The sequence below is a fragment of the Marmota marmota genome, unplaced genomic scaffold (genome assembly GCF_001458135.2).
Source record: "Marmota marmota marmota unplaced genomic scaffold, marMar, whole genome shotgun sequence".
In the NCBI taxonomy this organism is placed as follows: Eukaryota; Metazoa; Chordata; class Mammalia; order Rodentia; family Sciuridae; genus Marmota; species Marmota marmota.
The window spans coordinates 28,716,368-28,739,824 of record NW_026000005.1 but is presented as its reverse complement, the minus strand read 5'-3'; the positions used below and the strand labels follow the sequence as shown (position 1 = coordinate 28,739,824).

Below are 23,457 nucleotides of genomic sequence, written 5' to 3'. Positions count from 1 at the left end.
TTTTTTCTCATAATCAGATTGGGTTTTGGCTTTGGGGTATCAAATGCTACTTGAGCCACATTGTCAAGGTTAACATCCACAGTAATGTCATGTTGATAGTATGTACCCTGATATGATCAGAATAGCACTTTTCCTTTGCAGTTTCTCCTTTTAAGAAGAAGAAAATTCTACACCAAAATATTTTATGTAAAACACAAGAATGTATATATATATATATATATATAATATTTTAAAATAAATATATACTATAAGTGTTTCCATATGATAAATATAAAATATATTAAATTATGTATATGCACATACATACCTACTCTTATATATCCAGTAACAAAGGAATTTAGGGCTATAGTGCAATCAAGCCATTTGTCCCTTTAATATAAAAATAAAGTGTTCCAATCTCACATTTTGAGTATTTTAAGTTGTTAAGATGGAAATTATTGCTCTTTGGTGACATTATCAATGTAAAACATATTTTATGTGAATGGATGAATCTATTTTTTATTGTATCAATTTCTTTTCTGAAGGTAAGGTGGATTAAAACATTTTTGCTCAAAAGACATAAAGCTCTTTTACTTGTCAACCCTGTTCTATATCTTAGGAGATTTCTGCATAGGAATCAAAGTATTATTATAGGCCATGAATTAAAGCAAGAACATATCTGTGGCTCAGTGACTGCAGAAAATTTCAATCTATCCTTTGAAAATTCAAAGGAAAATAAAGTGGTGGACAAATTTCTGCTATGTATAAAAATAATGTTCCTATTATAAGCATAGCATTATTTTAACTGTACTCTAATTACTTAAATATGAGATAGTATTCTTAGGTAAAACAACATATTCATATTCTCATAAGTGTCCTGTATATAGGAAAAGACTATAAACCACTAACTTATGGTAATAAGTGAGTCTAGTGCAGAGCAACAAAAGGGAGGGAACTAATCAAAAAGCTTTTCCTTAAGCCAGGTACGAAAAGCACCACATGATCTCACTCATACATGGAATATAAAATTGGTCTCTTGTTGAAACTGAGAGTAGAGAGATGGCAGAGGCTGGGAAGAGAATCAGGGAGGGAGGGATGTGTACTAAGTGCAGGCACATGGGGGTGAGAATTTCTAGTGCACTCCTGCTAACTAGATGTGTGCCCTACAACCCATAAAGCTAGAAGAATGGATTCTGAATGCATTCACCATGAGGAACTGATGAAGTTGGAGGAGACAGATGTGTTTCACCTGATTGCCAAATGTATATACATGTATTGAAACAGCACATGGTATTCCATTGATAGGCACATAAAAATGTACCAGTTAAAAATAAATTTAATTTAGAATGTTACACCAAAATCTTCCCTGAACATATATGAATTAAATAATTCATTATATTAGTCCACCACATAAGGAAAAGAGTGATAAACTATGGGTTAGTTGTAATTTAGGTGGATTATTACTAATATAAGCATCTTAATCTCTCTTGGTTATAATATACAGAAAGAGTAAGCTTCTCTGAGTTGGAGAAATCTTTAACACCAGACCAACATAAAGTAGATGATGAATCTATATCTTTAAACACAACTATATTTAAAAATTAGAATATATAATATGTATAGTTACATATGAGTATATGCATGTGTATGTGTATACATATCTGTACACTTATACATAATTTGTAAATTTGCTCTTTTAAAATCATGAAATAATTGTTCTAATTAATAACTTGTTTATAGTAATTAATTAAACAGCTCACTAATTTTAAAAAGTGAGGGTGGTACTACACAATCAATAGCTTAGAATCAATTATAACCCCCTCTCTGGCAGAATTTGCCACTTAAAAAATTATAAAAGATCCATTTTATCTGTCTCCCCAATAGGGATAAAATATTTAGATGACAGATAAATAATTAAATGTTATGCCATTTAGAAAGTAAAATGGATAAGTGTCTACTTTGAAAGCTACATGCTGTTAGAAAACTTGTTTTATAAGAAAGCAAATCTTGCTGAAATTTTTATCTCACTTAATATTTTTCATTATATTCTAACATGAAAATTAAATTATAGGAAATAGTTTTGAGTCATTTTTCTTTAGCATAGAGTTTATTGTGATTAGAGAGTCAGAGTTTGTGCTCCCTAGAAGGAAAAACACTTTAAGATTTGAAGAGCTTTCCTTATACGTAGGCTTTTTATTTTTAAACCCCGTCGCCTCTTTGCTGACCAGCAATTTCTTGCAACTTATGGCCAGGAGGGAGGAGCATGAGAAAAGGAGCTGGGTGAAAGTTGGTGACACTCCCTGCCAAAATTCCAAGTTGAAATTGAATCCTCCAGTGAAGTTTCCTGGGCATGGGAAGAAAAAAAAAGAAAAAGATTTACAACTTCAACAGAACTGTAATTCTACCAAGAAAAGCTGTGTCAATCTACTTTGCTGTCACCAAAGGATCTGAAGCTGGCTTTGTTGGACTTCTTTCTTCTTTATATATGGCGGTGAAAAAAAAAATAGCAAGAGGAGTTTAAAAAAATTGATGAAGCCCTGACCCTTTAGATTCCATTTATAGTCTGAGCTGAATGCCATCCCCCTTGACTAGAGAACTGTCCAATCCAGCCGCATGTGTCAAGGTTCTGTTAGGCACTAAGTGAAATATATATGCATGCCCTTATACCGTTTAACACTCTGGGTCCACCTTCAAGACTCTGGGCTGTGGATCAAGCGAACCACCACTCCTCTTCCAAGTATCATTTTGACAGGTTCTTTTGGAGGAGCTCCTTCTTTTTTTAACCCATCCTTTTAAACAAAATGGCACCAAAGAAGGACGTGAAGAAACCTGCTGCTGCTGCTGCCCCTGCCCCTGCCCCGGCACCTGCGCCGGCCCCAGCCAAACCCAAAGAAGAAAAAATCGATCTCTCTGCCATTAAGGTAACTAAAAGGGTGAATTGTTTGGTCACTGAAACATCTTTCAACAGTAGGGAACTCCAGGAACTTGCAAAGAGGTTTATTTTTCATGGAGAGGAATGGTATTATTCAGTGAAATGGTAGAATTTGGAAGAAGAGAATCCTGCTTTAAAAAAAAATAATAAACAGTAGCATAAAATTTGATCATATGTGGAAACTATGCCTGCTCTATTTTTTTTGCTCTCTGGCTTCCATATTCCCCTACATTATCGAAATACAATGAAAAGTATGTAAGTGTAAAGGTGTTGCATTTACGAATATTTAAACCAGCATTTTTAAATAAAACCTCTGTGAAAATTGGATTCCTTATATTAAAACTACATCAAAAAGAAAGTTTTAGCCTCTGCTTGTTTCCAGAAGTTTAAAGACAGCTGATGACCCAGTTGTCCGGGATGTATTTACTTGACAGCTGCTTATTTCATCTGAGAAAGAAGATTTTTTGCAATTCAAGTCAATTCCCCTTTCAGCTTTGCTTAATAAAATTTGCTACAACACTAAATGAGATCTCAGTGCAGAAAATTATGCACTCAAGTGTTTCAGTGACTATAACTGTCATCTTGTTTATTTATATACAGTATTTAATTCAGAATTTGTGAGTTGCTTATAAATGAAACTAACCAAAATTATTACAAAACACGTTGGTTGTACAGCTTTTAGTGTATGTCTTTTGAGTTTTTGCATACTGATCTTGAACTAAGGAGAATGTGATTGATTTTTGTATCAACACTTTGCTGTGATCAAAGTTCTCAGCTGCCAAAAGATGACCTGCTTTGGGAAAAATGATGGAATGGATGTGCCTGTTACTACTCGATGACGTGCACCTTCCCCCTTTTCACTGTGCTCTCATTGGTCCAACTGACCATTTGAAAATGCTCATATAAGCAACTCAGCCTTATATGGAAAACTAATGAGTGAAAGTGCCTATGAGGTAATCTTTTCATGGAAGCCAAAAGTTCTGTATGTAGTAAATCTAAATTTTACTAACTTAATATTTATTACTTGCAGCTATAATGCCGGCCTACAAATAAACACTTAATTGCCTGTTTTAGTATAATGAGATTTTCAAAACATCCCTGAAATAAAGGTTGAATTAGATCACCCTTGGATACATGTGATAAATAGATATAATTTTAGAGCATTCTTATTAAATATAACATTTTATATTTCAAAGTAATAAAGTATTACAAATATTTAATCTATAGTTTTTAGGTATATGAAGTCATATTTGGAAAAAGATGATCATAGATATAATACTGATTAGGAACTATTCTTAATGAATATCCATTTAGGAGGAGAAATTCATGCCAGATCTTCTAATAAGTGTTTTTCTACCTTGAGGACTACATGCATACAGTTCATTAAAAGGAAACCAAATTTTTCATTTACAGCAATCTTAGTTAATATATCATTATAGATGAACTCTGACTTCATAATACAATGAGTGTGATTATAGCCACTACAATAATTCTGATTGTTCGTAGTCTTTAACTCTCCACTCCATAGTAATATTAGAGTGTCAAAACTATTCTTCTTTATATTTATTGTGATTTATAAGACTATTATCTCTTTGCATCTGGGATTATAAACTTCTGGAAAGGAAAAAAAAATGTGTCTTCTTAAGAAGAAAATGAAGTATTCCACTAATGAAAACAGGCATTAATTTTCCTCCTTGAAGAACTATGTCAAAATAAGTAAATGCATAAAGACTGTGTTTGGCAGGTGAGAGATCTCCAAGAAAAGACAAAACATCACTTTTGCAATCCAGAAATTAAGCCAATTATTTGTTCTAGTCAACAGAGCAGTGACTGTTCGGAGTCCTGAAAATTGTTTTGTCCTTCCATCTATATTTGAATTAATCCTACCACGAGCTAGTACAACCAAGCAGAAGAAGGAGACACTCAGGAGAGTCCCTGTGAGAGCATGGTGTGCTCCCTCATCATTATTTCATTGCAGAAAAAGAGATATGAGAGGTTCTGATAAGGGACACAAATTTTTAAAGAGCAGTTAAATGAATCTTGAAAAAGCAGGAAGATGTGACCTTTCATCTTTCATTCAGGGGGCCTTTTCCTAATGCAAAGAAGAAAAACGGAAAGAGGTAATTTAAATGCCCAACAACTTACATTCATCAGTATAAAATCAGTGCACTTTTGGAGGTGTCCTGTAAGAGCCAAAGAATGTGGCGTAAGTTGACAATTTTAAAAAATTAAATGTCATACCATTGGTTATACCATTTAGAAACTATATTAAAACATTTCATGTTATGATGCTTTTAATTAATTAATGATGTTCCTTGATATATTACCTTACATAAATTATAAACTTTTTTCAATCAGAGAAAATAAACTTTAAAGAGATTAAGAGCTGTTATATGCGTTCATTAACTGTCTGAAATTTGATAAAGAAAAAAACTTAATTACACTATAAAACTTTCTTCCAAAAATCATGTAAGATTAGAAATCCAAGTGTCCTTTGGACTTTGAGTAATTCTGAAGTTTACCTATCTTTATGTAGTATATAGCAATAGTAAAATTTAATTCCTCAATATTATTCCCAGCTAAGACCAATTTCCCATCTTAAAATACACAACATTCAATGACCACATTTGACTCCTAAACTTTGAATAATCTTGGATATTATTAGCTAGCTTTATCTGTTTCTTAAATGTGCTTTCCACGCTGATTTCCTGGTTTGTTGATTATTTGTTTGGAATGTGGCCTACAACCTTTGAAATTCTCTGAGGGAATGTTTACCTGACATTCTGTCCTCATGGATTTTTCTGTGAGTACCCTTTTCAAAAACAAATTTCTGCTGATATTTTAATATTAAAGTTACTGTCTTTAGTGTTTCTAATCATTCTTTGCCTTCAGAGAACTGAGACTTAAACCACAACACCCAGACTAAAAGAACACTGCCTGACAAAACCACCACCCTAGGAATTAAAACCCACCATCAGTTTGGTTATGGGTGCAAACACAGGAATTAAAATAGTTGCAACCAAGTGAAATAATGGAGGTAGATAAGTGACAAAATGACTACATCCTACATTTCAAAAGGTCATCAATATCTATCTGGATGTTTTGCATGATGCATGCATTAGCAGGTATGCCAGAATTGCTGCAAGGTGGGGACTTTGAGCCGTGTGTCTCGTTGTGCTGCTTAAATTTTCATTGTCATTGTACTCATCACTCAATCAGGTCATCCCTGACTAGACACTGCAGGCGATGTTACAAAAAGAGGTAAGGTACAGAATGCATTGACAGAAGCTCTCCTGAATAACAAATCTCAAAGAAAATTGATCCCAGGCTTGGAAGACTTACACTCTAAAATTAATGGATAAGGTGGATATCTACTGTTCCCAATACATATCCCTATATGTATTCAGTGGAGGCAGATAGTTATGTATGTATGGTGACTTGTTTGGGCCCAGGTATGAAAATGTGTTGTGTTCATTCATAATGATTTTTTTTCTCATTTCTAACAAGGGTAATATAAACCTAATCTCATTAGAAGAATTCCTGGGGATGTTGAACAAAGATACGCTCCACGAAAGACTAAAAAGTATACAGCTATTTGTATTAATAACAACAAATCCTCATTGTGAATTTATTCTATGCCATATTATTTAACCCCCACAACATTAAACTGGAATGTTTTTGTCCTCACTTTCCAAGTAAAGAAACTCAGAGTACACAATGCCTATGATCAAATGACTAGTTAATGATGAACCTAGGATTTAACTTAGCACATCAAAACCAGAGTTAACTGTGTTAACTGTATCCTAAGCTACCTCTAGTTTCTGAAGATTTAGTTGCTGTTTCAAGATGCTATAAAAGAGCCTGTTTTGTTGCTGTTGTTTTGCTTTGTTTTATGTTGCTCTTGAATGAAGTAAAGCTGTTCTTGTGTTGCTCTGCACAGTCCTGTGTAGCCAGAAGAGGGGGTGATGACAGACCCCACATCCCAGCAAGTTCAGTTTTTCTTTATCCTGCACCTGTTGCTGACAACTTGGGTGTTCTCTTTTATAGAACAAGGCTGAAATCTTAGGAACTTATAAGTGGTCCTAGTCACTTTTTCTCAGCTTCCTATAAAATGTTGTAAACAGAAATGGATATTTTAAAAATACTGTTAAATGTAATGAAACATTGAATTTTAAGATATTTTGTTTTTACTTAATTAAACACACCCACATATCAAACATGATCTTCAAGTTTTGCCATCAGGTTAATATTCTAAGAAGAGTATGAAATCTCAATTTTGATTACAAATAAATAACATAATTTAAACCAGAAATCCCAATCTATATTGTTTGTGGTAATATGCAATGCCACATATATAACATGGATTGATCTTTAACTAGTTTGAGAAAAAGAACTAGGAAAAAAAACACATACAATTTCTAATTAGGAAAAAAATGAGTGAAAACATTAAGTTGTTTCTAAGTTTGTTTTATATAATTCAAGTTTGTTTACTTTGGCCGTTCAATAGAAAAATGAATTTCTAATACAACTTTGATGTGCACGAATTTTAATATTCACCCATTTGCAGTATAATTATAACCTTAGGAGCAAATAAAAAATGATTTAAGTCTATCACTAGGTATCAGTATCACATTTCATCTTTCCTATATCTCGACTATAAATGAAGGAAACAGGCGGAACAGAGTAAGACAATATTAAAGGGCATTTTGTAGCTCTCCAGAATAACATTTTTAGTTATAGAAAACTGAATAATGTCTCTGCAGAGCAAAATGCAGTTTGCAAAGGAAGAGATATGTTCACCTACAAATAGTGAATAACAGTTTTCATTTTAAGATAAAGTAATCTTTTCAAGACAAGGAGACCACAAAGTGACAGTGCCAAATTTAGCTCTTGACATTTCAGTGCTGCAAATGAACCCCCTGGCAAGTTGTCTTTAGTAGTCATTCCATAATTACGCAGTATTAAGCACCATCTGACTCATGGAAATTGTGGAAAGGATTATATTTAGTCTGCTGATACTACACTTTCTTCTGTTTCTCTTTAGACCGAAATACTTTTTGTATGAAAATAGGATCTTCTATAGTTTGTTTCTACATCAACTCTTACAGGTTGTTTTTTACCCCTAAAACAGAATTTGGAGGGTCAAAAATTGCAGTATAAAAGTAACAATAGCTTCAGTTGCACTAGTTAAATTGTGTAGATGATAAATCCTGGTCAGAGAAGAAAAGTTTGACCTAAAGGCAAAACCACATCCAATCAACTTCCTTCGGTTGTAGGGAGTGAGTTGCTTTTTACCTTTCAAGGTGCCCAGTGGCATGTTGTATCCTGTTTACAAAAATCTAGCTGACTTGAACATAGTACCTGGGAAATTATATTTAGCTTAACTTTATCTGTTTTAAAAGAACATTATCTATTGAATTTTTAGACACCCTTCTCTTTTTCATGGGAAAAAAAGTGAATTGAGGTAGACTATACTGACAAAAGAATAGAAAATTTGTAATATTATAGATGCATATTGATATTATGTATTGAAGAAAATCATACAAATTGATATTATATATTGAAGAAAAATAACACAGAGAAGTGTAGTTATTTAACCAAAACATAATTTGTCTGTTATGAGAGCCAGAAAAATTATTAGACTAGTTCTCTTTTCAACCCATCAAAAGACTTGAGGTCTTTAGAATGGTAGTGCTAATAATAATGTATCGCTGTTGTCACAAAAGGAGCTTTCATTCCAGACAAGGAGGAGAAAGCAGATACTTAACAATTTCTTAAAACACACAAAGAAAGAATTTTTCTGATGTTCACATTTTAATAATAAAAAGGTGAAAGAACAAAAACAGAATTTGAATTTTTAAGACATTGCATGCAAACAAAATATACAACAGGGGGAAAGTACAACTTACAAGTAATCTTTAATTTCCTTACCAATTTTTAGCCATGAGAAAGATGAAGAGAAAACTAAAAAGTGGCTTGGATGCATTTTTAAGTCTTTACGAAGATTCACCCATGTTTCTGTTCTATAGGTCTGAATTGTGTTATTTTAACAAGTCAGCCTTTGCTCTTAGGTGACAGAATTCAGTTGACCAGTTTAAGTCTGCTGAGCACAGAATTATGCATTCTGTCTCAATTCAGACCAATTTATACAGTCTAACTACCTGACTCTCCTGTACTAGAGAACCTGGACTGGTAATATAATTGCATCACTCTTAATTTCTCCTCTTTCTACTATATTTCTAGTAACCAGCCTACATATATCCATTGTTGAATTTTTTTTTTTTTAAAAAAAGGAAAACATTTTTTTCCTTTGATTTAAGTGTGTTATTCTGAAGCATAAAATTCCAAGAGTTACAAAATATTACTTCCATAGACCTTCTATGGTGGGTTCTAGAAATCCTGTAAAATTGGGTTAAGTTTTTTCTAAGGGGGAATATGTATCCAGGTCTTTGGTCCCTCTGCCAGGCATTAAATCAAAGAATGTGCAGCAATGTTCTCTTGACTGAAAACTGGCTCTCAGTTAGTCAGCTTCTCAATCTTACCTGTCATCAGTCTCCATTATCCCCCAAGGGACAATGATGTTCTTTGAAGATTGTGGTCCCAGCTCCTTCCTAAGGAATTTGCTCCTAGTATGCAACATCATATACTACTAGTAAAGAAGTAATTATCTTTAATTATAGCTCTTCTTCTTTTACTGTAATAAATTTTAACATATATCAATTCCAGAGACTGTTTAACTGAATATTAATATTTTCCTTATAAAGCAATTTCATTCATATATATATATGAGACTATAGTATCTTAAATCAGTTATCCAAATCTCATGATTACTAGTAGAAATATGATTTCCAAAGTAGAAAATAATCTGTAAATTTTGGAATAAAAATTATGTTTAGTGGCAGTGTCTCAGACTACTACTTACTTAAACCCAACCACAAATGTTAGTACATGAGTCATAAAAATGTGCAATGCAGCCTTGTACTGACTGTAAGAAAAATACATAGGCTAGGAATTTGAAGAGAGAGAGAGACTTTAAGAAAAATTGAGTGTTGGTGAATTAGAAGTCTGGCTCATAAAAATTTTTATAAAATCTAAGAGAAAGTATTGGATATATAAAAGGTACATATAGCAATAATTTGAGATAAACTAAGTGCCAGCAGTTCTAGGTGCTAGAGAGGCAGCACTGAAGGAAAACATTTCTAATTTCTTTACAATGTAAGCTTTTTAAAAGAACAGATAAATGTCTCTGTCCCCAAGGAACAGAATACTCCAGAGGAGGAACTTGAGTTTAAAGGAAGAGCTTACTAGACTTATGCTCTAATGACTTTAATTTAATGAAAATCTATTGAGCATTTAACAGAACAAACTATCCTGAGGAGTAGTGAAGGACAAAACCTAGGAACAAGGCAAAGGCAATATGGCAGGGGCAGAGGGGGCAGGACACACAGGTTCACACCAGGAGAAAATGGCTTTGGAGAGGAGGAGGTTTTATTAGGGCCTTGAAGAATGTCTAATTTCCAAAAAAAAAAAAAAAAAAAGAAAGAAAGAAAGAAAGAAAAGAAAAGAAAGAGAGAAGAAAGTAAGCCAGACAGAAAAGATTGAAAGCCAATCTCTAAAGCAAACAGTGATGGTATAGCAAAAGGAGGCCCAAATCAGCTGACTTTGTGGATTCATGCTGTGCCTTTGTTCAAAGGGCTAATTACATCACTATTACAACACCCAGGAAATGATGCAGGCCATGCTTTGTAGGTCATAAAAGTGTACCAGGGACTAAATTGCATTTCCTGATTATTTTATGAGCACAATATCTAGGTCTTCTAACTTTGAAACCACAGTTTATTCTCTAGCTTAAGCTATAGGGTAGGCTTCCCTATTGTCAAATGGTGTGCTCAAATGTACATTTTGATTCTTAGTAGGTACAAAAAAACTGAAGCTTTTTTTCTCTGTGACAAAGATATGGGGAAAAACTAGGGAGAAATAATTTGATACCTGCCTATCACTTTGCAGCTTCTATTTTAATAATAACAAATCTTTACATGATATCCAGTGGTTAGAGATGGTTTATTCATAACATAAGTACAATTTTTATATTGATTTTCTAGTTTACCCAAAAGATTTTATATATGCTAATCATATTTTTATATGTATATAAGGACACATCTTTCTCCATTAAAAAAGAGAACAAAATAGGAAAATGATTATTATGACTAGTATGGCAACTTTTATGTTTAATTGTAGTATTTATAGTTATTAGCACTACTAAAAATATATGCTAGTTCTAGTAATCTCAGAGCAATTCAAATTTATGACCCATTTACATGTTACAAAACTAAAAAAGGCACAAAGGTAACATACTCTACATATCAAAAATCATGAAATTCTAAGTTACACAATTACTAAAGGTTATAAATTTCAACCTTTGACCTCTTCCATTTTCCCTTTGTGATTCAAAGCATTTTGAATTCTTTTATTAACTTTTCATTTCTCAATAACCTTTCAAAATATCAATTTGTTCATGAAGGTATGTTTTCCTAATAACTTAAAAATGATATTTTAGATACTGATTTTGGGATTCAAATCTCAAGATCCTGAGATAACTTTCATAACTTGTAAACTTTGGGCCAAAAGTGATACCTAATTAAATGTTGATTTCTTCTAGAATGGTTTGTAGGTTAGCTTCAGATTTGTATCTTTCTCGCAGGAGAGACTTATGAGCATCCTTGAAAACAGTTGCAGAAGCAATACTTGAGTTACAATTCATCTCTAACATTTTTTTATGCCCCTGAGCTGCTTTAAATATGTAGAAAATGACCAACGTTTTCTCTGAACTTCAGTGGGCATCCATTCTAACACTGATCTTTTCAAGTACCACTTTTCCCAATACCCTTCCAGAAGGGAGTTTCCCACTGTTTTCAGATAGTCTGGCATAAAAACCCTTGCTGGCCAAGTCCTTAGATAGCTCTAAAACGTTCAAGTATAATTTTGCACTCCACAAGTTTTGCCTTGGGTTCTTTCTTTCTCATTCTGGAGACCTGTCCATAAAGTTTCAAGGCAGAAATAGAATCAGCATGATCTAGTAAAAACTTATGCTAAATTTTAAACATAGAATAATAATACGCATAGAATAAGAAGAAGGATACAAAAATGGACTATCTGAAGTGCTTCCTGGCTAGAAGCACTTCAGGAATTGAAAAAAAATATGACAAATCATCCTCTTTAGAGACTACTGAAGAGGAAGGAAAATCCCCAAAACCTAAAGTCAGAAGACTAACAGAGAATGCTAGAAAATGGAGACAAAAATTATTCTTTGCTTAGATTAATTCTCTTGGAATACTACTTGCAAAAGAGTGGTGTTTAATTGAGGATTTTGAGAACTGACAGATTGCCACTTAAATGCATTCTCAGACACAGAGCATGTGGCCTTTTCATGTCCTCTGAACTTTACCATAAGGGACAGAGCTTCAGAGGATGTTCTTTCTATAGCAGTTGTCATTTGAAACCCCAACCAGTCCCATCCAAGAAGTTCCATTAGCACCAAAGCTTGTTGACTAGAAGTTCACAAAGTCCATAATTCACCAAGAGAAGGGGTCAGCCTGAGCCATTAGAAGTTCCGAGCTTCTCTGCCACTAGAGAAGCTTCTTAAAGGAAGACATTGCCCACAAATGTCCAGGAGCTAAAGACCATAAAAGTACTGACAGGCTTCCGTCTCACCAAGGCTGTCCACTCCTAGGTTCTGGTTTCCTAAAAATAGCCCTCAGGGTACAGTTCCCTCTTTCCCTTTGCCCTAAGAAAGCTAAAGAACTCTCCAATGGGAGGGGCAACTTCTCTCTGAAACTCGATGCTAGCAGTGAGGTCAGTTTGCCCAGAAATAAAGGGAAGCCTCAGAGAAGGAGGCCCCACTCAGGGATTGGAGCGGCCTTCAACTCACTCTTCAGGCTTGACCCGTTCTGCAGCCCAGCAGCTCCATCATGGTGCGTCCTATAAGAGAACTACTTGTCGTTCATAGGAGGATAGCAATAGTGATGAGAAGCTTATTGAGGAAAGAGGCAGACAGGAGGAAGGGAATTGAGGAAAGAAAAGAGCCAGAACAAATCTTGAGACTCTACTTTGGGATACTTTGGGAGGTATGTTGAAGATAGAAGAGATTAATTAGAACTAATATGCAAACTGGAAAAATACATCTTACTTCCCAAAGCAGTAGTACTTCATGCTTCACCAGCTTTTACTATATCACATAAAGTTTAGGATATTTAAATTTAGGGGGGAAACTGAAACTATAGCAAGATAGTATGACCTAAGATACACCCCAGTTATACTGATAGCTAGAATCAAGTAAACTGCTTCCAGTGCTTTTGGTATTGTATACTAATATAAAAATGTACTGGTGCAACTGCAGAAAGATTTAAGGTGGCCTTTTAAATGCAGCTAATCATTTTTAATATAATGCATATTTATTAATCAGGCATATCTTTAATATATCATAGGGTTTTGCATTATTTTAGGAAGTATCTGATTGAGCATTTATTGTTTCCTTATTTAAGATACAGAGAAATGTTCCCTAATTATCTTTTGCAATAGATTTTTGTATTCCTAGATTTAAAAGTACCCTAAGGCAACCTTCTTATGCTATGACACCTACATGGCTTCCTAAGTCTCAGAGCAGAGAGCAATCCTTCTGTCAATGCATTTGAAAGAGTACTAGTTGTTCCTTTCTTTCTCTCTCTCGCCACTGCAGTCCTTCAGTGCTGACCAGATTGCGGGTAAGTGATTTGAGTGTCTCTGTTGCAGATGTGGGCAGAGCACTGTCTGGTTTCTGGACTATCAGTTAACACCAAGGCATGCTACTTTGTGGTTGAACCTGTTGGTGTCCAAGCTATGCCTGAACTCGGAAAAGTAGGCTGACTTTTGAAGCTTACTTTGAAGTTTATTCAGGGAATGAGCTGGATACACTTAAAAATCAGGACATTTTTGTTTGGTTAAAATATTCTTTGTGATTAATTTCTTTCTGACAGATCGAGTTCTCTAAGGAACAGCAGGATGGTAAGTTTAAAAGCTCTAGTTGTTAATATGTGCACACTCATAAAGATGGTATGTAAGAAAACCAGCTCCCTTGGGTTGAGCTAAGCTCTTTCTAATTATTCACACTGGTGTTGCCACTCTAAATATAAATTGCTCTCAGTCACTCTAAATATAAATTCATTCAACCTGAAGCCTTTGCTTATAATCAGTAATCAAAGATTTAAGCAAATAAAAGGTAAACCCCACAATAATGAGTCCTTATAGGCACTAATTTCTAAAGAAAACTAACTTGATACAAGAAGTAATAGATGTGTATACTTACAAACAGATGTAGATTTGGGAAGGATAATTTGCTATTCAAACCTCTAAAGAGAAATTTGATGAGTGTGAATTGTTCAATATGGAAAATAAAGTTAATTATAAAACCGCCCAATTACAAAATCTACACAATAGTGAGCTGTATAACAAAAGTGAATTCAGAGACAAAAAAAAAAAAAGGAAGGAGTAATTTACCATAGAATTGTGGAAGGAATATTAGACATCTCCTGCTCCAGCTCTTCTTTAGAGGTACAGGACAGACACCCAGAGAAGTGATAAGTCTTGCTAAAGGACCCAAAGAATTAGTGATGGGATTAAAAATTTGGTATGACTTCAAACTGATTAGAAATTTCTTTTATAAAAATGACCAATGGGGAGACCCCAAACTCTTGAGATTCAAGAGAATCCAAATAGTTTCCTTTGCACTTCAATTTCTTCCCCTTTGGGTCTTTGAAATCAACAGATCCCCCCAAATCTAATTTTGTTCATTAGGAAGTATATGAAGAAATGTTTATGGAGTGAAATTGACACCAAATTTGAATGAACGGGACAAAAATAATTCATAGAAATGAGAGGGCAAAAGAGTTTAGTTATATAATGTTGTACAGCTTAGAATATTGGTCAATTTAAGTATGTGTATATTATATATATTATGACATAAAAGATATAAACATGGGTGATTAAAAAGAATGTATTCAATTTATTCTGTGCCTAAAGGATTTTACATTTTTCAGTTCTTTTCAGTCATGTTTTATGTCTATAAGTCAATTAAGAATAAAAAGGGTATTTGCTGTTATACAGACTAACTGGCATCTACAGCATGGCTGGTGATCTCATGTAGACAGATTGGATTATAACTTAAAATCATTTAAAATTATATTATGAAGGACTGTTTTATATATTGAAAATAGTTTTCTACAAATTTTTACTATAATTTGTTTTATTTTAATTAACTTTTAACTAGTGATGCTGCTACCTCATCAGCTACCACATCCCAGTTCTCTCACATTCCTAACATGCAGTGTCACTAGGACTACCAAACAATGTAAGACCAAGAAGTGAAAGATTTCAAATTTTTTCAGGTCAAAAGGACTTCCTGTTAAATACAAAACCTATGACTCCACATGTGAAATAAGTTTTAGACACAGAAGTTGGGTAAACATTGGTGTAGTAGATTGGGGTTTTGTGTGTGTATGTGTGTGTATGTGTGTGTATGTGTGTGTGTGTGTGTGTGTGTGTGAGAGAGAGAGAGAGAGAGAGAGAGAGAGAGAGAGAGAAACAAATGTAAGCTGTTTAAACAGAAATTCTATATTCTCAGAAACGAATGAAGAATAGTTTATTTCCTTGTTTAATGATTAAAGATTTTTGTTCATGCTCCTCTAATTAAATTGAAATAAAGAAAATAGGATTGAAGAAAAAAACTAGAAAATTATAGCATGCTAAAGGTCTAAGTCCTATGCTGTTCCATAAAGTAGCCACTAGCCCATGTGGCTATTTACACATTAATTAATGAAAAAGTAATAAATTTTGAAATCCATTTCCTCAATTGCACTAGTCACATTTAAGTGCTCAAGAGCCACAGCTAGTAGTTACCATAATGGGCAAATAGAGAACAATTCTATCATTACCAGAAAGTTCTACAACAGTGCTATTTTTGATCAGAGATCATAATTTTTTTTGTTGATGGACCAAATGTAAATGCATTAGGCTTTCCTGGTGTTATAGTCTAAAAACAACTCCATTCTATCACCAAGGTGTGAAAACAACTACAAACATAGAGAAATGGAGATGGCCATATTCCAATCACACTTTCATTGAACAAGCAAGAAGCCCCTGGGAAGTAGTTTGCCAATCCATGTTCAAGAGAATAACTAAGCCTTGCATTAAAAATCTGGGGTAGAAAGAACAGATTTTTTCTGACCTCTGCCTTTAAACCACCAAAAGGGTTAATGTCAGAGTGATTTCATTACAACTCATAAAATTCTATTTCTACATCAGCATCTGACCAAGGTAATTGTGAGCTCTCTGTCCCTAAAGCCTGGAGCCAATAACAAGAATAGTTCCATTTCATGTGTCCCTTAGAAACATGAAAAATAATATTTGACTAATGACACCATAGGGCCTGCAGCATGTTTTTTAAAAAAATCCATTATAGTCAAATGCATAGGATTTTAGCTAAGAGTGATAACATGAACTGTAACTAGTCATGAATACAGTGTCTGGTACAATCTTAGATTAGGGGTAGAGAGAGAGTTAAAAGGATATTTGGCTGTGTAATCTGTCTAGATAGCATCTTTTAACCTAAGACCACTGATAGCTAAAAAGAGTGCTTTCAGCCCTATAGTTCACTCACAAATGGTTTTCTGAGTGTTACTGACATTAACTCCAATCAGTCACCATTAGTAGTTCTGGGTTTCCCAGAAATTTTGATTTAAGTTTAGAATTTTCAGGTAAAATGACTTACTGTCCCCTATGTTCATAGTATTGCACCTTCCTGTCTTTTCATTATGTATTTTTCAAATTCTTTATCATTGTAAATTTTAAAGACAAGACCTGTTCTATCAAAAGAAAATGACAAAATACAGGGAGAATAATAAATAAGTGACTGTGATAAGAATAGCACTTTAAAATACATACTTAATACACACATAAATGAATACAAGCAAACTGGGGAAATGTGAATAAAATCACTGGGGTCTATCAATGTGAATATCCTGGTTACAGTAATATTCTATGATTTTGCAAAGTGTTACGATTGGGGAAAACCATGTATACAAGGAATTTCCCTGAATTATTTCTTGCAACTGCATGTGAACCAATTATTTCCATAAATTTTAATAAAGAGTGTGTACTTGAATTCAAAAGCTGGTATAGCAGCATGCTGTCATATGTATTATCTGAAAAACAGAGTGAAGTGTAAAGAGAGTATTATAACATTGGATCCAAAAAATATTTCTCCTTCTGAATTAGTTATGCTAGGAGCCTGCTAGCATCAAACATTGAAATGGTTAGACATTATAGAATTTACAGGCCTGCCTCATGTTTCTAAATTTGTCCTGAAAAATGAAGTTATTTCTGAAGAAAACTGTTGAGAGAACAACCTAAGAAATTTGTACCTTGAGAGAAGCCTTTTCTATATAATCTGAGAAGTATGGGTTAATAACATATAACACAATCCTGATCAAAAATTTGTTTTCTTGAAATGTATTAATCTTGCTAATTTTATGAAGGACTAGATAAAGATTACTAGGATTTATCAAGGCCTCAGAATCTCTTAGCCCAGTCCCAGACAAGGAAATATGAGTAAATATGACTATGATGTCTGATTTCCATATCTAATTAGCAATGACATATGACTAGAATTTAGAAATGCTGCTTTAAAAGAATTCCAAAAAGAAATGTCAAAAAGGTTTGACAATGATTGTTTGAGGTAGGAAAACAGAATTTGACAATGACAACTTAAGTGGTTGGCAAACTTGTAAAACAGAAGAGTTTAAGTAAATCCTTGAAGGACTCAGGGTTAATTAATAGGTTTGAGAAAGAAAAATAAAAAACCCTAATGTTCCTTGTTTTTCGCAGAATTCAAGGAGGCATTTCTCCTGTTTGACAAAACAGGTGATAGCAAGATCACCTTAAGCCAGGTTGGTGATGTCCTTCGGGCACTGGGCACAAATCCCACCAATGCAGAGGTCAAGAAGGTTCTGGGGAACCCCAGCAATGAAGGTAACCACATCAGTTCTTCCAAGATCTATGGAAGTGTAGCTAAAGCATGCATGCATAAGTGTGAGACTGAAAAATAAATAATAGTTTCCATAGAATAGTGCTCAGTTTATTCCTGATGGTAGCAAATATGCCTGTTAGCCATCTAGAATCTTATCTTTTTCCCTTGCAAAATAAGTTAACCTTCATTTGAGAACCTGCAAGCATGATAAAATGTTGTGCTTATGAAAACAAATAATGTCTGATGCTAAGAACATCATTCTTATTATCATATCTAATGTTCATAATCTCAGAGCTAATGAAACAAATAACATCCAAATTCGCACATTATCTTAAACTTCAAACCTTCAAAGGAAAAAGTGCATTTCGACAAAGATGTTAAATACAGTTAAAATACCATGGACTTTGTATACGATTCTGGGTAAATTACAATGGCATACTTCTAGAGAAAATCTAATATTTGATAAAAACTGTGGAAATAAAGTTGCAATGTTTTGAAGAGATTTAAAAAATACCTATTGACCTTGCCCTGTGCTCTGACCATTAACACTGCTTCTGTGCCTGTCTCAAAAGAAATTCAGCTTTCTTAATTAAGCATAGATAGATAGACATCTTAACAAGGGCATTTTCTATTTTCAACAATTTTTTAAAAGCTTTAAAAATCTCAAGCCAAACTCTGCATTCAGTCTCCCAAGGTAAATCCTGGAACAAAAATCAGAGAAATACACAAACAGCAAAATTGCAGAAGACATTCACTTGATACAGAAATCCAATCATTAGTCTGGAACAAGGAATTTGTTTTTAACCTCAGTGGTTCACAGCAAAGTATGACAGTCTATTGGAAAATATGACTCTAAACAAACAACAACAACAACAACAAAAGAAAAAAAACAGAATACAAAACGTTAAGTTTTCTCAGGTAGATAGTTGGGCTGTTGATCTTTGCCATTAGTAAAAAAGAACAAGAGGGTTAGGCAAATAATCTTACATTTCTCCTTGGTAACTAAAAATGTTTTAGAAATGTTCCTTCATTTTAAAAAGGGAGGGTAAGAACCTTTCTTTCAAGAAAACTTGCTTCTAAATTGGTCTGCTTTAGAATTGTTTCTCAGACTTCATTTTCTTTAGAAGAAATTTCTAGTTTAATCATGCAGAAAGCAGATGAGTATGAAATAAGTGGGAAAGCAATAGTCTAACCCTTATTTTCAAATGTCACTGTCTGACTTGCCAACATCCATCTTTAATGGAATTATTGAACAAATGCTCATTTATTCAGCACTCAAATTCAATCTTTCTAATATTGTCCAATGTATTTGACTTCTACAGGAGAAGAACTGGGGAATTTTTATTTTGCAAGTATATAATTTTATCCATTTGCATACATCTGGATAGTCAATTTATACTTTTACTGGGAATGATATCTACCTTGTCAGAGACACTAAAGAAAGTTCTCCCATCTCTAGACCTCTAAATTGCAGAGAAGTCAGGAGATCACAAAGTATTTGACACACACCCTTTCCTCATAAGCTTCTTTTTTAAATTACTTAAAATTTAAACAAAGCAAAGGCCCTGCCAAAGCTCAGGACATAGACAGAATATGTAGTAAAGTACAGTTAATTTTTACTATATTTCTATGGGAATGTGTTTGTGGCATCCCAGTATAATTTTTTATTGCTTCCATAGTATTTATGGAAAATATTAAATTATCAATAGTAATAAAATAGTAGGTAACATTTCTTAAGCACTCAATTTGTCCCAAGATTTTTCTTGTTATTGTGGGTTTGTTTTATTTTTTTGGTTGTTTTTTGTTTTTGTTTTTGGTGCCAGGGATTAAACCCTCCTAATCACTGACCCACATCCTCATTCCTTTTTAGTTTTCCTTTTGAAACAGGGTCTCATTAAGTTGTTTAGGGCCTCACTAAGTTGTTGAAGGTGGCTTTGAACTTGTGATCCTCCTGCCTCAGCCTCCTGAGCCACTGGTATTATAGGCATGACATGTATCTCCATGCCTGGCATGTCCCAAGTATTTCAATGAGCTTTACATGCATTATCTATTTAATTCCCACAATAACACTCTGAGGTATTTCTGTTTTACACATGAAAAATTGACACACATATAGGTTAAGAAAGTTGCCCAGTGTCACACAGTAGTACAGGAACAAATGGGAATAAAGTTTGGCACTGGAACTCCAGAACACATGATATTGCCTTTTGCCATATTTTTGTCATTTTGGTAATTCACCAACTGAGGTTTAAACTGTGTGAAGATCTTTTAGATCATCTGGAATGAACTTTCAGCTTTCATTGGTGACTCAGAGATGATGTTTTATGGTGGCTACAAACTGTCCAAACTGCAATTTCTTTCAGAGATGAATGCCAAGAAAATTGAGTTTGAACAATTTCTACCCATGATGCAAGCTATTTCCAACAACAAGGACCAGGGAACCTATGAAGATTTTGTTGAGGGTCTGCGTGTCTTTGACAAGGAAGGCAATGGCACAGTCATGGGGGCTGAACTCCGCCACGTACTAGCCACCCTGGGTAAGCATTTATTCCAGTGGCCTTAACAGCACAGAATGTACAGGAAAGAACACAGAAGAACCATGTAATTACAAAAATAGGTATGGAGAAAGTCTACAAAGAAAACATGAAAAATGAATACTCAAAATGTCAATCACTATTTCAATTGGTCTCTGCGACAGCAAGGCCAATGAATAAGTAAAGGAAAACATTGTAGTCCTTATAGGATGTAGTTTGGATGACAAGGGATAATGTGTAGTTAAGTCATTTGAAAACAATGTATTGACATCCTACTGAGTGTGAGGGAAATTGGAATAGTTTTTGTCTTCCAAGAGTTCAATCATAGTTTCTAAGAGTACATCATTTATGGTAGATTTGAAAATATCCTGTTGCCTCATTTCTTTAAAAAGGGTTTTGTTTCATAGGTGAAAAGATGAAAGAGGAAGAAGTAGAAGCCCTGATGGCAGGTCAAGAAGACTCCAATGGCTGCATCAACTATGAAGGTATAATCAGTGTGCACTGGTGATTTTAGTCCCTCTTAATTGGTTGGGTTGCTGATAGCATCCTTTTGAATTATTTTAAAATAAACTGATTTCCTCTTCCTTCTTTATTAATATCCATATGTTACTTATTATCAATCAACCTCATAACTCCAAGAAGATAGTCTATGAGGAGATATATGTGAGATTTATTCCAATATGTTTTAGCAATCCTATGCACTGTTTTATAGTTTCGAATGTGTTTTAATGTGTATTTCCTTGCTAGAGCTTCACAACGTCCCTTTGAAGACAGGTTTTGCATCAAAATCATATGTAATAGTATATTAAAGTTAGGGAGATTTTCAAGTCCTTTACTAATACCAAGCAATTATAAAAATGAGGAAACTGAGGACCAAAGAGCTTTAGTGATGCTCAAATCATTAATGGCAGGGCTAGTAATAAAGCTTAATTCTCCTTGTCCAGTGTTCTTGCTTACATAAAAGTCATCCTCTAGTAGAGAATTATTTATTTCTTGCTAACATTTACAGCAACTTCACCCAAAGAGTATAAAAGCATGTACCACAGAAACTAAAGATGCAAAATAAAGTTGCATAATGTGATTTGCAAATTTAAAATTTCTCAATAAAACCAAAAATTTGTCTATCCCCAAAGAGGACTAAGTTAATTTCAATAAACCTACGTTGAGGGTTTTAAAAACTTACCAAGTCCCACAACTTAGAGAAAGCAAAAAAAATAAAAGGAAAAGCACAGGGGGCAGGGGAAGAGGAATTAGAAGAGGAAGGGGAGGGGAGGGAAGGGAAGGAAAGGGGAGAAGGAAAGTACCAAGCCAGACAGATCTTCACTGGCAATCTTTATTAAACTTCACTTTTTCCTGTAAACAGTTTTTCCACATTTGATTATTACTATAAACACATTACATAGAGGAATCATTCAATCATATGATTTAGACAAGTGGATGTCGTGTAGAAAATAAAGTCAATCTAAACTTCTCTTTCATTAAAGTTGACTGTTTTCTAACTTTGAACTACCCATGTTACCCCGACAGCTTTTGTCAAGCACATCATGTCTATCTAAACGGAGCTCTCAAGGTACATGTCTGTTCCTTTGTAATATATAAAGCTTTCTCAATACTGTATTTTTTTTAATTAACAGCTTCACTTTATATGCTGTAGATATAATTAGTATTCGTTTCTAATTAAGAGTTGTCTTCATAAGCCTGAAAACTTGAAATACTTGAGATGGATTATTTAGAAATAAAACATACTTGTATGAGTGTCCAAGCAAAATTTATGTTTTTGCTTCCATTCATAAACCCCCTTAACTACACTTATGATTAAGCAGTGGAGACTCAACTAACTAAAGACTAGTTAATTAATTTTATTAGAACCCCAACACTAATGAAATCATGAGCCTACATCCTTTGAATAGCTAAATTAGCTTTAACAATTACTGATCTAAAGCACTGTGTCTTAACAGTCCAAATTCAAGGACTTGCAACCAAGTTCTTACAACAAAGAAGTGGCTTACCCTATAAGCACTGGTTTATTTTGTGCTTTTTTCCCTCTTTTGCATGTCACATTATTTCCTCCTGAGTTTTCTTTCTGAAAATATGGGATCAACATCTAACTTGCTTTCCCTTTTCCTTTACAGAACAAGCATTGTTTAGGAAGACTGGCTGGAGTCCACTTTTAGTAACATCCATGACTAACTGTCCAGATCTGTTTACCATCTTTCAGAGAAACAAAAGCAATCTGGATCACTCTAGACTGAAGGACTTTCTGAATTTTTATACACCTTAAGTTTTTCTCTGAAATATATTCATACCACACAAACCAAATGTCTGTTGCTCTAGACAACAAAAATAAAATATTGGCAATCTCATATCAAAGCAATACTCTTTATTATCTACCATGGGTCAACAGGCATCCTTAAAATATCATATCAATAAAAAATATTGGTCAGTCTGAAATATCCAAGTCACATTGTTTTTATTTTCTTGCTTTGTGAAAATAATTTTTGAAACCTCAGATCTTTCGTTAAATGTACAGAATGTTGATGAATTATAAATTTACCAAAGAATCATTATAGTCTACAGAGCATTTGCAACTTGAATAACACAGATAATTACACATTACCAAAAAAGTGAAAAAAATAACTGAAAAACTTCAGATAGGATCAGAGATGTTTTAATGTAAACTATCCATGCAATTTAAGGTGAAAGCAGAATGATTTCAGATTTATATAAATTGTGATTATGGCTTCATCTATTTAGTTTCTTGTAACAATCTAGCTACTAGAAAACTAGCAAGCCTTTGGTCTTTCTCCCAGACTGTCTTAAAAGAAAAATTCAAAGTGACCTTTCAGTTGTTAATGTTTAAAAAAAAAATCCTCTCTGGGGATGGGATTATTGCCCAAGCTAAGAACTCAAGATCCAAGATCCTGTTTATTAATAGTCTCTCTCTTTCTCCTACT

General features: G+C 33.8%; 1 protein-coding gene across 4 annotated transcripts; it reads left to right on the top strand.

The window, feature by feature from the left end:
• Positions 1-2,627: 2,627 nt before the first annotated feature.
• Positions 2,628-22,954, top strand: Myl1 (myosin light chain 1). 4 transcript variants are annotated; one of them, XM_015481324.2, is made up of 7 exons: positions 2,628-2,900; positions 13,924-13,951; positions 17,828-17,971; positions 20,333-20,506; positions 20,911-20,988; positions 22,031-22,073; positions 22,636-22,954. In XM_015481324.2, the coding sequence occupies exons 1-6, from the start codon at positions 2,781-2,783 to the stop codon at positions 22,057-22,059; spliced, it is 573 nt and encodes a 190-aa protein (XP_015336810.1). In that variant the 5' UTR covers positions 2,628-2,780; the 3' UTR covers positions 22,060-22,073; positions 22,636-22,954. The 4 variants fall into 4 exon arrangements, with proteins under 4 accessions (XP_015336810.1, XP_048664433.1, XP_015336811.1 ...); XM_015481325.2 differs by lacking the exons at positions 2,628-2,900; positions 13,924-13,951 and adding exons at positions 12,758-12,882; positions 13,647-13,671; XM_048808477.1 differs by lacking the exon at positions 2,628-2,900 and adding an exon at positions 12,782-12,882.
• Positions 22,955-23,457: the final 503 nt, after the last annotated feature.

Bases quoted from the DNA above. Each gene is read 5' to 3' on its own strand.
- Myl1 (XM_015481324.2), top strand. From the start codon at position 2,781: ATGGCACCAAAGAAGGACGTGAAGAAACCTGCTGCTGCTGCTGCCCCT. The intron at 13,952-17,827 runs GTAAGTTTAAAA...TGTTTTTCGCAG, and splicing joins CTCTAAGGAACAGCAGGATG to AATTCAAGGAGGCATTTCTC. The intron at 20,989-22,030 runs GTATAATCAGTG...TTACCCCGACAG, and splicing joins TGGCTGCATCAACTATGAAG to CTTTTGTCAAGCACATCATG.